A 17,372-nucleotide genomic window follows, 5' to 3' on the forward strand; every position below is an offset into this window, starting at 1 on the left:
TCTTAACATGATCAAAATTTCTTAATATCCAGAGGAGTAACTTCATCCACCACAGAAATGCAGTTATTTGTTAGTGTAAAGCAATAAAGCTATTTAACAATGCACTGTAGTACTTCATATCAATTCAGAGCACAGCTAGAAATGAATCCTAAATCCCACTGAAAGTGCAGGACAAACGTGGGCTAGCAAATGCAGTCATGCAGTATGGAAGGTTTGGATAGTGTCACAATTACACTTTTACCAGTTTGATTTTTGGTCAGAACTATTGTCTTTTCCATCTCATCCAGCATTTGAATTATATTATACCTTTATGAAAAATGGCCAAATTTGACCTCAGTATTTGACCTCATTTGACCTTATCCATAGTATACTTTAATCAATGCTTTTAGCAAAAAAATCTCTTACGCTCAGAAATTAGCATACAGGCACTGCTGGTAGAATCAGTAGTCCTGTGAGATGGCAAAAACACAAAGCATTAAGCAACGTGGTAAGGTAGACAGTTAGAAATAAACAAAATAAACTCTCAGAACTTAGATGGGCTAACAACTATCTTTACTATCCAAACTCTGTAGCCTTAACACATTTAATCAGAAAAGGTATTGACTGATACTGTAATCCTCAAGTATTTCCCTGATAAGCTCAGGGCCTGCTATGAGCATTCTAGGAGCACCCTGATAAACATTGTAGGGCAAATGATTTGTCTTCTGAGCCTTTGGCTTAAGTCTGATAATTTATTGTTTCTTTTCCTACTAGTGTAAGAGCTTTCCTAGCTAAAATAAGCATCTAGTTTCTCTTATCAAGAGAAAGAAAGTATGGGATACAGCTGCCCCTGCCGTTCACAGAAGTACAGTTGAGGTTGGAAGAGACCTATGGAGCTCATCTTATCCAACTTCCCAGCTCAAGCAAGGCCACCTAGAGCCAGCTGCCCAGGACCATGTCTGGACAGCCTTTGAACATCTCCAAGGATGGAGAAACCACAACCTTTCTATGCAACCTGCCCCAGTGCTCAGTTACCCTCACTGCAAAAAAAGGGTTTCCTGATGCTCAAAGGGGACCATCTGTGTTTGTTTGTACCTATTGCACAAATCTCTCCCTGGCTGTAGTTCTAGCATATTCCATCTTTCTGTGCAAAGATGGAGGATGTGGTTTCACAGATTTTTGCCAATATGATAAGGTTTGAAGACTTCTTCCTTGAAAATTTTTCCTCCTTTTATAAAAACTTAGTCAGTAATTCAAAGCTGCGTTTCTAAGCTGGCAGTCAAAGGCAGGAGTTGTTACAACTTGGTAAATTACAACAGCCAAAATTTTGGAAAGTCTAAGTTGGGCAAACTTGAGTTATCACTCTTACAATCAGCTCTTTATCTTAAGGATCCTAGGATGTCCCATCTGGAAGGACATATAAAAGGAAGCACAGCTGAAAGTAACCTATGAAACAGAGGGTCAATTGGCAGCTAGAAAAGTGAGGCCAAGACATTGATTCTCAAGGTTGAAATTGTTTTCCAAAGTGTTCCTTCAAGACAGTGCTGAGGCAGAATATGAGAAGACAAGGATGGTTGTGATGACAAGAGGAATTCAGCTAAGCAGCCTACCAATGAGACAAAGCTTTGTAATTGCACATCTTTTCCACATCCCTTGGCTGTGGTTTTCATCTACCGAGATTGTTCCCCATGCAAATGGATATTGTACATGCAGCTAACACAGAAAGGTCTCTGTGGATCTATATACCATGTCTACCTAGAAATCCCTCAGGAGAAGAGACTTAGCCAACAATATGCAGAAAGCAGTATGGCTGAGAGGGGTTCAGCAGTGATGCGCTGCATGATTTCAGACTGGCTGTATGTCTGATGGGGTCTTACTGGACATTGGGGAGCTCTGTAAAGGTTTACCCTGCTAAGGACAGCATGTGGCTACAAAATGAGAACTCCATAGTCACATGCAGACTCAGTCAGTAGGTGTAGTAGTACAGCTGACAAGCTATTAAGAAGTGTGAAGCACACCGCTGGAGCTTTATCAATAAAACTGTATTGGACTGCGCTGTGCGGTGGTGTGTGCACGTGCGCACACACCTGGGTTTGCTTCCCAGAGACAGTAAAATAGCACAGAATATCAGATCAAACAGCATTAAAACAACCTCTGTGCTGCTGTGAAGGTGAGAATATTAGTTGGGAATGACTTTTGCAACTGCTAATCACACAAACTGAAGTCATCTAAAAGCTATCCAACTACAAGGTTCAACCTCTTCCTTCTTATGAGATATACATACCGCAATGGCCAAGGGAGGGATTATGTATATTTTAACTAATTTATACTGATCACAACCGTGTTTCTGGAGACACAGCGGCTACATCCTTTCTGACCTACCTATGTAAAAATATTTTACTAAATGCTTCTCTCTAAAACAGAAATACTACAAAAATGTCATGTTCATACAAACTGGCAATTTTCTTAAGCATGTATGAAGACAAAAGCAGTCCCTACAACCTCAAACAGTGCTTCAAATGACCTTACAATATCTCACTACTATGGCAAAACTGTCCAAAATATGCAATAATACAGTATCTTGTATTATGAAGAGAAATAATACACTGTTTTCACATCACATTAGACATATCCTTCATAACAGGAAGTCACATTAGATGATCAGCTAAACTTCTTGACCTCAAAAATTATAAATGAATAGAAAAGCTGATTAAAATCAGTTAAACAGCAGTTAGATATTTCAGTGAGGTGTAACTAGAATATGCCTGCTGGGCTCCTTAGCAGACAATGAGTTTTTACTTCATTAGGGTCTACGCTGCTGGACTCATCACAAGTTTTTCCTATTGACTTAAGAGTTGACAGGAACAGTCTCTTAACTTTAACACACTCTGTTAAAATAGGCCTAAATACAGCAAAGCTCATACACCAGTTACATATTCTAACATCCCATTGGCTGGTACTGAGTATTTAAGAATTACATCTCCACAAAATGTATGATAAAGGATCAGAAGCATATAAGTTAGCAAAAAAAAAAAAGAAAAAAGACATCTCTGTCCATGAGTAATTTTCCCAATGAGGCTCTTTATTAACTAGAAGTTGCAATAACACAAAATAAAACAAAATTTGATATTCTGAACCACTGTTTGAACTTAAACATTTTACTAAAAAGGAAGAAAAAATTGATTGGGATCAGCGAATTATTTTGTTTAGGAGAGCAGCTTCAGTGAATACCCTGTGGCTTGGTCCTATGAGAAATAATAATCCCTGAGGCTTTTTACATAGGGCTTGTTACATATGCGTAATGAGCTGTAAGGGCTTAAATACCACTATGGAGCTGTTGCAGGCTTTTATGAGAACACACCATCACCTATTTGGCAATGCCTTGTTAAAAGCCTTCAAATATGCAGGTCCATTCATTATCTTCACTTAAAGTGAAATTGTCAGTGCCCTTGTCAAAGTGGGGGACTAAGAGAAAAGTTGCAGTCAATTTGGAAACAGGCAAGAGCTGTGTAAGTGTGCTCACACAGACAGCTTTGTCGAGGTGCCTAAGTCCTGGGGTTTCAATGCCTTTCCCTGCACCTTTCAACCTTTATAAAAACGTATCACAGTACTCTACATTAAGGGTCAAAACATGTCACCTCACAATAGCGACACTACATTACTAGTTAGCAATGCGGCATTGCTTTCTCATCCTTTTTGTTTGTCGGCTTTTACATAAGGCCATGTCTGGACTTCCAGAGGGCTGCTAACCATGGTGACTGAAGTGCACAGTCATTTGTAAAGTGCACAAAAAGGTGGTAATTCATATGTGAAACAGTGGTAGGCTGATTTAATACTGTAAACATAGTAAATTCCCTTGCATGTGTGGCATGTAAAATACACATCAGACAAAACCCCAAGTTTCTTTCTTTTTTCTCTCTCTCTCGCCCTTTTTTTTTTTCTTTTTTTTCTTTTTTTTTTTTCTTTTTTTACCCTTTATACAGACTTCTGTGCCTTAATATTGCATAAACTTGGCATTGGGGTGATATTTCAGACAACATGCCAAACATGACTCTCACTTACAGTGTTCCAAAACCATTTACTGTTTGCTGAACACACACACTTCAAATTCACATCTATGTAGCTAAAAAAATTTTAGCACCCCAAATGCCAGCAGGCAAAGGTGAGGAAAAGTGGAGTTTGCACTCTCAGGGATTTGGCATTTGTAGCGGAAGGTAAAGACAGTCCAGCTAGGTCAGAGCTTTCACATTATTGTAGTATGTTCTGTATGTGTAACTCTGCATTGTATACTCCATAAGGTACAGATCTGGATGCCAAACTACTGTAGAGACAGAATTCAAAGAATGGATGTAAGCACAATAGACCATTAGCAAACCTACCATTGTGTTGTGCTGAGAAGTGGGAGTCCTATGGCCACAGTTCTCTTGCGTCAGCAGAGAAACTGGCTGAAATTCCTCAGAGTGAGGCTTGTTGGGAAAACTCACATGCAAGGGAAGGTGAAAGGCTGGGAGCCCGTCACTCTCCTCTTCTCCCACTTTCTGTCTGCTTGTCACCATGGCTACCTCTCCATCTGCTTCCCCATACGGAGAGGCTGGTCGCTTGGAAGACATCCTGGAAGGAACAAAAGAGGAGAAAATAATGAAACCTCCAAATAAATCCTTAATGCCGTCATTGTGTGGTTAGGGGCCATTGTAACAGAAATGCCTTTTTTGTGCTGGCAGAGAGCAGGAAACCATCCAAATACCACAGCAAAGCATACACAATTGGGAACAATGGCCAAGCAGGTAGCAACAGAACAGTGGCTTGTTTGTTGTGAGAATAATACACTAATATAGCACTCTTTTGTATTCTGGCTTCTTAAACATGAAAATTCACCTAAGAAGACTGTATAATGAAATGCAATTCCTTTAAAAAAAAATACCCATCTGGTTTTGCATTTGCAAGAGACTGTAAGAAGATAGAATGTCTCCCAGTACAAGCTATTGTCAACTTAGCTTTAAAGGAATAACCATCTGCATGTATTTAACCATAACTGATAAAATAATAAAATAAAATAATAAAATAAAAACAAAACAAAGCAAAATAAAATAGGTTGCTGTCAAGTCAAAATGTCTGAGTATATAAAACTTCATCCATGAAAACGATAGTGTGTTACAGTCGCCTTGAGAGATTCTTTTCAGGTTCACATATCTGTGATAATGAAGCAATTAAACATTTGCTCATTAATAATCTAAACTTTTTGACAACATAAATTCAGGGTTCTACTAAGTGAATGAAGATACCCTAAACTGATATGGTTGTCAAGATATCCTAAACTTTCTGCCTATAGCCAGATCAGAAAAATATACATATAAACCTAATTCACATCTCTATATAAAAAAGTATATGAAGGGAAGATACATACAGCACACACCATAAAAAAAAAAAAAAAAAAATCCTGACTCTAAATTCAGGCCCACTTCCCCAATTTTTTTGTGATTGTCTTCTAACATTATTTTGATAATATGTGTGCATCTTCACCTTTCAGAAAGGCTGAGAGGATCCTTACGTCTTTGGAAGTTTTCATCTAAACCAGGCACTACTGAAGACTTTATAAGTCAGTCTGAACCCAGAACACTTCCTGCGTGGTCCTCAAAACAGAGGAGTCCAGTGGAGTATTAAAATGCAAGTGACTTCTGGGATTAATTACAGCAACATTGTTCACAAAAATCAGGGTATGCGCACAGATGGCATAATGGGACACTGTGCTAAGCTGGGGCATCTGTAATATGGAGTGGAATGAAAAGTAACAAATCCTACAGACAAAGTCAAAAGAAGATAAGAAAGAAAAATGAGAAATATTTAATGGAATAGAAGTTATGAACAAGGAAACTGAAGGTACATAGAAGTTAAAAAGACAGGCTGAAGTAATACTGCTCCTCCTCAAAAATATAGCATCTATGATTCTAATTACCCCATTTTGATTTTCCACTTCATAGTTAAAGGACTGCATTTCAAAAGCCCAGCAGTCCCTTGAACCATGTGTGGGGCTGCTGTGAGGTGGAGCATGTCCATACTATTTGGCATATTGAGCACGAAATGGTTCTTAGCAGCAGTCAACTGGGTCTGAAAACAAACAGTGACTTTAAACAGCCCTTTGTTAAGACTTGCTTTGTTTCTAATGATCTCATTTTGCACTTTACCTCCTGAGCCAAGTTAGGTTATACTTTAAAAAAAAAAAAAATCAGATTAAAAAAATCCCTACCAGAGCCTATACTCAGCTGCACATTGCCTGTTCTTCTGAACACCACCTATTGCCTGTACATAGAGAAACAATCTGTATTTTCTATTAATGTTTGACTTAGTCCAACAGACTAACACTTCATACATCCTACCTGAATTCTGTCTTCTAGGCTTTCCCACCTACGTGTCTGTGCAGAAGCATATGTATGAAGACAGAGATCACTAGATAGACTCTTACTGGCAGTTTTCTACAAGCCCACTGAATTCAGCATTTTACAGCTATGTTTGATGTGACAGATCCCAAGCTTTTCTTCTGCAGAAATAATGCAAGTCCTTCCTTAAGTTAATGTGAATTATTCATATTTTGCATTGCACTGCACCAATATATAAATTTTCTGTTGATTTTGACTGTAATATTTTGGTTACTCTTTTCAACACTGCCTTAATAGGAGCTTGCCTTTTAATAAAATCTCTCTGACAATCAGCACTAAATGGTTGTCTGAGTTTTGGCAAACAAAAAGGGAAGGATACAAAATCATTACTCAATTATTGCACAGTAATGTTCTATATTTTGGATATTTATATTTTTGATAAGATGACAAAAAATATTGTAAATCATCTACAGAATTCTCCACTGCAATTTGACAATATAACATAGAGAAAGAAGACCCTCCTTTGTACTGAAGGTTTGTTTTATATACTATATACCCAAGTTGTGTGAAAATCTCCTACTGACATTAAACCACAACAACCATGGGTCCTACCACACCACTTCACAAGCAGAGTTTGACTACCACGTCAAAGTGAAGCTCTTCTGCTAACTTTATAATGCATATATGGTTTCCACTACAGTAAGGTGCTACAGGTCATCACTTACCTTCTGCTTGTAACCTGTTCCCAACAGGGATGACATCATTTTTTCAGGGAATTTATAAAAATAGGCAAAGAAGGCAATAGAGGTGACTACCGCTATGCATGAGGAAAAACAATTACCAAGAACTAAAAATCCTATGGGTTGGACTGTAGGCCAGAGAGAAAACCAGCGAACGAAGCAGCAGCTTCTTCCTTCCTCACACAGCTCTTTTAAGACCCAGTTTAAATTACAAGCCGTGTACCCATCCATCATAATACTAAAAGGCTGAGAAACTGCTAATGTGGCTAAGAAGGCAAGCTTACTGGTCAAACCTGCTGTAGTTTCCCAAGTGACTAGGACACGCAGAGGAACAGTGGCACAGCACTGGGTAAGGGTCACACAGCACAGGCAACAACTGCAGTTTGTCTTCGAGGTATTTCTGCCCACAGCCAGCCTGAGTTAGGCATAATCTACCCTTTCAGACATCTCATCACCACCTCTAACATCAAACAAACATTACAGTTTCACAGAAATTACTGCTTACAAACAGCTAAGAAATTTCAACAAGCACATGCAAGATTTTTTTTTTTTTTTAAATAAATAATCCTTATCTAGTTCAACTGGAAATGTCTTCCAAAAGGACAGTAAATACCAAAGTCTACAGCAGCAAAGGATCAAATCACTGATAGCTTCACAAGCATAAGACAACATGATACTGGGCAAATTCATTCACAGCTGGCCTTTCCATTATTTCTACAGCTTTATTGGTCTTTATCGGTCCCTCTTCTGAATTTGAAATGCTCTCACAGTCCGTATCCTCGTATTCTGTTCTTTTTGTACCTCCTCATTTTCCTATTGAGCTAATACCAGGTATTAACAGGGAAATAGCTAAATTCTGAGTAACAACATTATCGGAACCTGAGCACTTTTAAACAGATCTAGGTCTAATTATTTATTTATTAACAAAGGACTGGGATGATACCATCTTAATAAAGGTCTGCAAATACCCTGGACCTTCCCTCATGGATAACACAATGGTTTACAACTTACATGGCTTAAAGGTCTTTTCTTCCGACTAGTTGAAACACAGAAAGCTTTTCAATTACACCACTCTGAAAGAAGTGTGTAATTACAATGAAACAGTAAATGCTGCTTTCCCAAACATCAATTACTTAGGGATAGGATAAAAAATAAAATAAAAACCAAGATATAAATTTCAGAAAAGCAGGAACAGAGTGGACCAGAAACTGCATCTAAAAGGGCATCTCTGCAGATGGAGTCTTGCCACTTAAGATTTACAGCAAGAGTTAAATTTTGAAATTAGTTTAATTTTGAAAATCATTTCTATTGAATACAAATACAATACCTATATATTCATGTTTTAGACAACCTAAATCAGCAATGTTCAGATGCCGTGGGAAGCAGGCAGAACTCAGCCCACTGCGGAGACACATCTGAGTTACAAACCATAGGCCCATACTTGATTTTTATCACAGGTTAGGATGGAACTGAAGACTTAGATCCAGTGATGAATTCAAATACAACCCTATTTCTTGTAAAGGGATTCTTTTTTTTCTGTCTTCAGAAACACTTGTTATTATGCAGAATTTTGTTATTTTTTTGTAAAATAAATGCTTTTTCTGGTAGCAATTTATTTATTTTTTTAGAGGGGTCAGAGAAGTAAACACACTCTTCTAAAACACTCTTATTCCACAAATTCTTGGTGTGATTCATCTTAAAATAGAATGTTCTCCACATATTTCTTTACTCCCTTTCAATTTACAGCTGACTCTTTGTAGGTTTAAACTGATGCTCTGTGCCTATTGATCTCAGTGTTTCCAGATTGACTTCAGCGTGGCTGGATTTTCCCACTGGAGAGGAAGAGATGCACTGCATCCACATGAACTGTTTCCTCGTGCCATGTACAAGTAATGGATCCACCCATATAATTTTGGGCTACCAAATAACATCATTTTGTTTTTTTCCTTGAGTTCAGTGTCTCAAAAAGCAATCTTTCCACAGGTCTATTTCTTTATTACTATTTCTAACAGAACCTCATTTAAGTGCCCCCACTACATTTGTTCATTTTCGTTCATTTGATACATGGTTGTTCACCCCAAATAAATCTAAAACTGTATCCAGTATTCAAGGAGATAGTGCCCTCTAGCACACAACTAGCATCCATCCCAATTTGATTGCTCATGCCATAAAATTTCATAAATTTTATGTCATAAAACTCTAATCTTTTTACATTAAGCAAAATACCTCAGAAGCATTTCAGATACCCACAAAAGCTTTTGGAGAAATAGCTTATCCATGTCTTCCAAAGTGACAAACACAGATGTGTCAGGAGAAAAAGATATGAGGCCATAAATCTTAACTTGTTGGGAGTTAATTAAGGGATTCATCAATCACTGCACAGCTAACACTATACATATACAGGCAAAATCCCGTCAGCTGCCACAACCTACAGCAATCTACAGGTTAAAAACTCCCAAAGTCCCTCTGTTCTGACTATTTATAAATTACTTTGTATAATCTAGCATTAAGACCTGTAATTATAAAACAGCATTAAAACAGGACCACATAGTTATGGATAATTATAGTTGGTACACTTTTTAAAGAAATAAAAAGCTTTTCCATTCAAACACAGGCTTTGCCTTTTTGACAGCTCCAAGTCTACAGGATGTAGGGAGATGATTTAAATTGTATGTCAGAATTTTGACTGTGCAAGACTTTCTTTCTTCCCTTATCAAGAGAGGCATTGTTGTTTTCTCACCATAACCAGGCATGACAGCGCCTGACTGGAGTCGCATAGCCAGTTTCTGAATCAGCATGAAAACGTTCACCTCTTGAGTTTCTCTGGCAGCTAAAAAACTCATTCTTTCTCATGGGCAGAGTTTAAATCGCTCGGCCCCGCAGAGAGGAGGGAGGCAAAGAGATGCTTTGTGAACAGATGCACAAGGATGGACGTACAGCCACGACAGCCAGATTTCATCCTTTAGCCACAGTGCAGAAGTTAATTCAAACTAACAACAGCATCATGAATTTACTCGCTAAGATGGCTTGATTTCAAGCCACATGCTGTAAATTAAACTAGTCTCACGAACTGCAGCAGGATTTCTATCTCTTTTCCTGATCTGCAGGGACTGTGCCCTTTAATGGAAGTACACAAGGGAAATCCTGTAGATTCTCTTTTTCCCCCCAAAACGATATATGATTAAAGACAGCAGCAATATCGCATATACATACATGTAATGTGTACCATACGTACACACACAGATGCACAATCACAAGCTTTTCCAACTGTCAGCAATATATCTGCCTAATCGCTGCTCACGTTTAGTACAAATAAAGCAGCTCATTTTCCCAGGTTTACTGAACCTGTGATCTCTCTGCAGACAGTCTGACCAAAAGGTGCCAATTAATATTAATGACCGTCTCCATTCCATTTTGGCCCCAAACTCAGTGTTTTTGTATGCTGAATAACGGGTACCTCCAAAAAAACAACTCTGTTCATTTTGACAGGATTACTTGTGTAATAAGGTATTACTCAACATGAGTAAGGGTGGCAGACTCCCACACTCTGTCCCACTGGGAACTGGAAGCCCGACTTGTTTCTACACATACCACTAAAAACAGACTTCGCTTGGCAATATCTTTGAGTCATTTGCAGCCTGGTTTGGAATTCTTTACTGCAGTCATTTTACAATTAAAAAAAAGCAACATCAAAAACAACAAAAAAGCAAGCAGCAAACATCTCTAGTCTGCTAATCAATAAATGAGCATGAAACGCACCCTCAGCTGTCACTCACACTGAGTTGCAATAATCTCTTAATTATTACTTTTGAAGATCGTATCAATCAGCCATCTTGAAAAATGCACACACATGCTACAAAAAAGTTGTGTTATTCAAAGAAGGTTTTGTGAATAAATTTCTTTCGTTAATACATATTAAGATCACCGTGGCATAGCCTGTGCAATATTTCTGAGAGGCTGCCTATTACTATAGCCTCCACAAGTACTCCTATGCTTAAGGCCACCCAGTAATTTCTACCTCACCCAACTCACTTTCTCCCTTTTCTTTCTCCTTCAGCTTTGCTTTCCACATTTTCTCACCAAATGGGGTAATAATCTCTTACTACAACCAGTTTAGAAGATCCTGAATATAAAATGGGCAGGGAATATGCTATCTTCCATCTATTTTGAAGTTTTCTGGTGTCTCCACAGCAGCACAACCAATCAACCTGATATCCTACATACTGTAGAAAATGTCTTCTGAGAAAATATATTTTTCAAAATTCCAGTGATTTCATTTTGACAAGTTTCAAAACGCTCCAATAAGAAATTCATTACCAGTGTCTTTCAATAATTTTTTTAAAAAAAATATTGTAGAACATTTTTTTTATTAGAAAGATGAAAAAAAAATAATCACCCCTTTCTATGAACACTATGCTCTCAACTAAAAATTTATTATCTCCATTTTCTTGCACTTGCAAGGAATTCATGTGTGAAAAAACACTGTGCAATCAAGTTCAGGAAAAATATGATGTGAAAAAAAATGTTGAATGTTTCCAATACGTATTATGCAAAAATTTTCACTGACCTTTTGAAGCAGGTAGATTCTTTGTGTGCAACAAAGTTATTTTAATGAAATACTCTAGTATAAAACAAACCAAACCTCAACCACAACTGAACTTGAAAGCTGATAAAGGAACTCCTATCAAGACACTATTCTACTACTGCAAAGAATACTGCATAATTGTTTTGTAGATCTCAAACAGGACTTTGGGTTATTGTCCCCGTTTTCTACTATAACTAGTAGATGTAAAGCAGGGAAATTTAGTGATTTCCCCAGAGACATACATGCAAACACAGCTGTAGCATGAGAACCTGGTATCCTGCTTTTGTTTCATACATGTTCCGTTCATGTCAACTTCCTAGGCCTTTTGTTCTTCACTAGTTTGTAAGTCGATTCAGAAAACTGAAAATCTAATAGTGTGTTTCCAAAACAGAAATATGATCTGTCTTTTCTTCTGCTGAAAAGTGTGTTTCTAAAAGATCAAACTTCAAAACATGGATTTTTAAAGAACTTCTTGAAAACAAAGCCATGTAGTGAAAACATGGTTATAGCACATGCAACCTACAAAATTAATGGTGCAGTGTCAAAGACGATGAGCATCTATCAGCACAAACTCTGAAACAGCAGGATGCAGTCATTGTTGATGTTTCAAGTAAACCAAGCCTGATCACTAGCTTCTTCCATGCAAAAGACTCTGCTTGGATGATTTTGAATTAAATCCACAAGCTCATTTAATTTCCAGTGCATCCTCAAATTAACTCTTATCTTCCTATCCCCTTCCCCAGCCTTTTAGAAATGTACCTCCCCCCACGCTTTAGTTCCCCATACTTCTTGTGGGTTTTTTGTTTGGTTGGTTTGGTTTGCTTATGGTTTTTTATTTATTTTAACTTTTGGTGCTTGTCCTCATGCCACAATAGAACTAGCAGAGTTATGGTTTTATTTTCATGTAGAGTTTTAGTAATTGATCACCACCGAAAGAACCATCACAGTCACCGTGACATTAAGTAATCACCACACTTCTGCCTGTTGAACTACCAACAGGAGTCTAGTCAAATAATTAGAGATTTCAGGCCTTGAAACTTTGCCGTACAAACTAATTCTTGAAAATGACAGAAATCAGTCAGTCTCCAGACGCTGAGTGGGAGAGCTGTGCTGCATTCTACAAGGAATCCATACATCACATACAGACATGCATACCTAATTTCCAGTGGCAGTGAGTGAAATGAAGGCAAAAAGCTGAAAAAGCTTTAACGTTACGACAGTTATGAATGACTTCTTACAAAGAAATTCAAGGAAGTGCAGGCTCATTCTGAAAAGTTAGCTAATACTAGAACTTCTGCAATATAGGTAGCTTATTCTTGGTCATTCGTATTCTTTGTCTAATCAAGCTGATATAAAATTTTCTTCAAGCATTATTAAAAGATGAATTACTTCCACTGGAATCAACATTAATAGTAAAAGTTCTCAAAAGATGTCCAGACTTCAGAACAAGAATCCATCCTTCTGACTGAGATCTAGCTAATTTATGACACAGCTTTTCCCACTGTTCCACCAGCCTATAAGTTCATCATGTGAGTTACAAAGAAATAGCTATCAAGCTTCAAGCCCTTCTCTCTCTTCCCCTTGTTTTCCCTACTTATATATTAAACTGAACACATGGATTTTTTTTTTTTTAAATAACAGCTTTCCCTCACCAGTTTTTATACAATCATAAATGAACAAGGAACAAAAATTAGAAAAATTTCCTACTTCACTCTGAATTTCCCCACCTACCAGTAAGTTTAGAGTAAGAAGTTTACATTGCATGCATGAGTGATTCTCATAAACACAAATAAGTGCACTTTTAAAATCATATTCAATGTATCCACTGATGCTTATGCATCTGAACTTGAAGTATTGTTCTGTCATTCTTATACAAAGTCTTGCTCCAATCATCATTTAGATACTCATTCGCATCATGTGTGCTTTTTAACAAAAATGCAAATAAACACAGCAACACTTTTGCACATCCATCCATATGTATATTGTACATTTGCTGGTAAAACTGATACCATAGTAAAGTATGCACGCATATATATTCATAGCTTGAATTTGAATCACAGAAATACTGAGCCTCTCAGCAACTTTAGTGGGAGCAGAACTGGAGCCTCAGAGAGCATGTGCACACCATTAAGAATTACAAGCACAGTGAAAAGTTTTGTGTGTGTGTGTGTGTGTGTGTGTATGTATGCAAAAATATACTTTGGCAAATGTCTTTAATGGATACAAACATTTTCTTTCTAACAGGTTAATTCCAGTTGCCTAGAATTTTTATTATTTTTTGTTCACTTGCATGTGTCTGCCCCCCTCCCCTTTTGGGGAGTTTATACATGACAGGTGCATTCTTGGCCCAGGAACAAATAATCCTGGAGAGCCTGAGAAAGAAAAATCAAACTGAACTTGAAAACAAAATGACAGGGAATAAATACATTATTGCTTTTCTATTATGTTAAAAAATAAAAAAATAATAAAAAAAAATGTGAACATCTATAATGTCTAAGCAATTTGAGGTAGAATTTCCAAAGCTGAAAAGAGATTGTTCCAAAGCCCAGATGTTGCCTTTCAGAAACTAGTGAAAATTGCTGCCTCTGAAAACTACTCTGAAATACAAATAGAGTAAAACAAAAAATGGTTAAATAATTTTACTTAGACATTTTGACGATATTCCAAAAGAGAAGATGAATTTTTATTTCAAGTGTTCAGGTGGTTTTGTGCCTGTATATCGTGCTGCAGATTGCCCACAGAACCATGCCATCTCTGTTGTAATAGATGCATCGCATTATGGGTAAAAACAGAGAAAAGTTTATGGGCTGATGCGAGGGCTCTGGCTTCACTGCTGTGCATGTTGTACCATGAAAGTTGCTTTCAGCTGTCTTGTGAAAGGTTGAGAGTTGTTATATTGTTTTCCTAGTTTTATTCACAAACCTGTAAGAACTAAAAATCTACACTAACAAATGCATGGTGTAATCATCTATCACGGCACATGCCTGCTCACTCACAGTGGTATTTGTAGAAGCCGCGAAAATTTTGTCATTTTAGCTTTCTGAATGTCTTGTGTTCGGTTTAAAGTGCTGCTGAACTCTTCTCTAAATTGATGGTGGCAGACACGAACATGCTTCCTCACCGCTAGAACCTATGCACCTAGGAAAGTGTGTTGACTTCAACCCACCACTGACTACAAGCTGAATTTTTGCTATAGTTGATTCAAGAAATGCCTGTCAAATTTCAAGAGAAAGACCAATATTTATTGCAAGTCACAAACAGCTGATAATTACCCATCTTAACAAATGTTAACCCTAGATGCTGCTGGAGCAGTTACATAATTGATGCATAGCTGTTAACCATACAGCGCACATAAACCCATGCACAAACAAATGCATATCATTATTCTAAATAAAAACAAATCCACAAATATGAAAATGAGAGACCATTCTATACATACAGTATACCTTTAGGACCATGAGGAGTCTCTAATTTTATTTTAGAACAGTGAGCAACAGCACTGAAACGCGGTTGTAGAAAGGTGTCCCCTCTCGAAATCTTTGGGATTTTTTGGGGTGGGTGGAAAGCAGTCAAGAATCCCGGAAAGTAGTATCTTTTCCCCCAGGGAACCTCAGAGGAAGTCTGCCATCCACCCTTCCATAGGTGCTTTGTCTACCTTCATGCCTGTTGTTCAATAGCAATTCCCATAAGGCCCCACAAAGCCCCAGCTGTATAAACCAGCGCTGTCAAAGAACACAGTTACGGGATGGATAAAACAGGGAGGGGTGTCTAACATGCTGACCACTGACCCAGCTCGCAAGGATAAAGAAGCCTTGATGGAGAGAAGCAATAATCCACTGCAGTTTGCTTATTTTACCTCCTCCACCACGTATTGGAACCTTTTTTGTTTTTTCCATTACTAAAACCATCTCCCACTGAGAGGCCTTTGTGATCTAAAAGGGGCAGAGCCCCTCTTTCTTAGCACTGGCAAGTTTATGTCGGCAGATTCATTCAAACACATCTTAAAATAAACATTTGGCTCTTCCCCTACATCACAGTGTCCACATGCTGCCTTGAAACACATTTTTAAAAAATCACCATTAAAATGTGCTTGCGTATAACTGTTTTCACCACGATGTATTAAAACAATCTAGCAGTTAAAGGCACATATTGCCACGGAGGGTCCAACTTCAGAACAGAGCTATAGTCTTCTGAAAAAAATAAATATACATTACAGTAAAGTAAACCCAACTGCTATTGCTGTAACAAGTGGTATAATAGCTTTCTTGAAAAGACCTCTTCCATCAAAAACCTTCTCTGCATTGGGAATACACCTAATTATATTATAATTGAGTCTGAATCCAGATGTTCAGATCTAAAATGTATGTCATGATTGCTACCAGCAAAATGACCACTGTGTGAAGGAGGAATTCAAGGGGCACCTTTGGCCTGCATAACCCAGGGACAGAGGACCTTCAGAGTCCTTCAGGCTAAGGGGTGTTGGTGTTGAGCATCTTAGGCAATTAACTTATCTATTAAACAAAAACAAATAACCAAAGTTTCTTCCCACTTTGTTTTAGTCTACTATCCCCACTCTTTTTTTTTTTTTTTTTTTTTTTTTTTCCAAGTACATGGGCTGGGCACCGAGAACAACTCAAGAATGACCATGTTTGCACTATATCCCCATAAAAAGATACTGCATGGGCTGCAAATGGGAGGTCTCCCAGAAGGCCTGCTGATGCATCTGATGATGGCACTGGAAAGAACACTTCTCAACAGGGAAATGATGCCCAGTCATTGCATGGGCTACCTAGTGCAAATAATTGAATTGATTAGGAATAATCACAGTCATATTAAACTGGGACATTGAGAAAAAATGATTCATTTGTATCAGCCACTGACAAACACCTCCCTAGTTTTATCACAGGCAGACAATCAGTTATGTTTTCAATGTCACCACCATGAACTGGATACAAAATGCAACACAGAAGTTCCACTGTCCAATTTTTAATTTCAAAAAGGTAATAAATAGCTTTTGATTTGGGTAAGTAGTCATCTGGCAAGCTCTATAATTGTTTGAATGACATCTCGGATAGAGGATTGGTTGAACAACTGAAATATATAGCAGAAATTTAATTCTGCAGTATGGCAACGTCCTGTGGGGTTGATCATTGTTGAAGCAGCACAAACATGGAAACTGAGCAGGTAGCTCTTTGCCAAGTGTGCTCCTGACTGTGCATGGGTTACTAAGACACAACATTAAGAACTCAACAGCTTCCTCACATAAAGTGACCCCACATAATTTACTGAATCTTTCTGGCACCCAAATTTTCTGGCAATTTTTTTTTAAATTATTATTTCTACACAAGAGATAAGAATGTTTAACTACCTTTATAAAAAGCTTTGCAAGCTCTGATTCTCTTTTAAAAGAGAAAACATTTTATTGGCGATTGCTGTTTGTATTACTTAACTTGTATCATTAATTTTCCTGATAGTTTTGTGCATACTGACATGCGATCAAGGGGAAAAATTAAATAGTCTGTTCAAGTACTGTATTTTGTAACTGCAGAACTAAGTTTCTTTATCCAGCCTGCCAAAAGATCCCAACACTATATATATTTTATTATTTTTATACATATTGGCCATATCTATGTAGAAATCTATTCATCAAACAAACAACCCACCAGCATTTAGCTGGAGAATTTCACTGAATCC

At 37.6% G+C, this 17,372-nt stretch overlaps 1 protein-coding gene across 13 annotated transcripts in view; it reads right to left on the reverse strand.

Moving 5' to 3' along the window:
* The window catches only part of SOX5 (SRY-box transcription factor 5), a 657,473-nt gene that overhangs the window by 254,936 nt on the left and 385,165 nt on the right, over window positions 1-17,372 (reverse strand). For 10 of the 13 annotated variants that reach the window (XM_035311618.1, XM_035311591.1, XM_035311614.1 and 7 more), the window contains one exon: window positions 4,359-4,590. In XM_035311618.1, coding sequence (XP_035167509.1) covers window positions 4,359-4,589 — 231 coding nt within the window. In that variant the 5' untranslated portion in view covers window position 4,590. The remainder of the gene's footprint in view (window positions 1-4,358; window positions 4,591-17,372) is intronic. The other 3 variants (XM_035311626.1, XM_035311636.1, XM_035311645.1) reach the window with 1 other exon arrangement.

This window comes from Oxyura jamaicensis, chromosome 1, assembly GCF_011077185.1.
Source record: "Oxyura jamaicensis isolate SHBP4307 breed ruddy duck chromosome 1, BPBGC_Ojam_1.0, whole genome shotgun sequence".
Lineage (NCBI taxonomy): Eukaryota > Metazoa > Chordata > Aves > Anseriformes > Anatidae > Oxyura > Oxyura jamaicensis.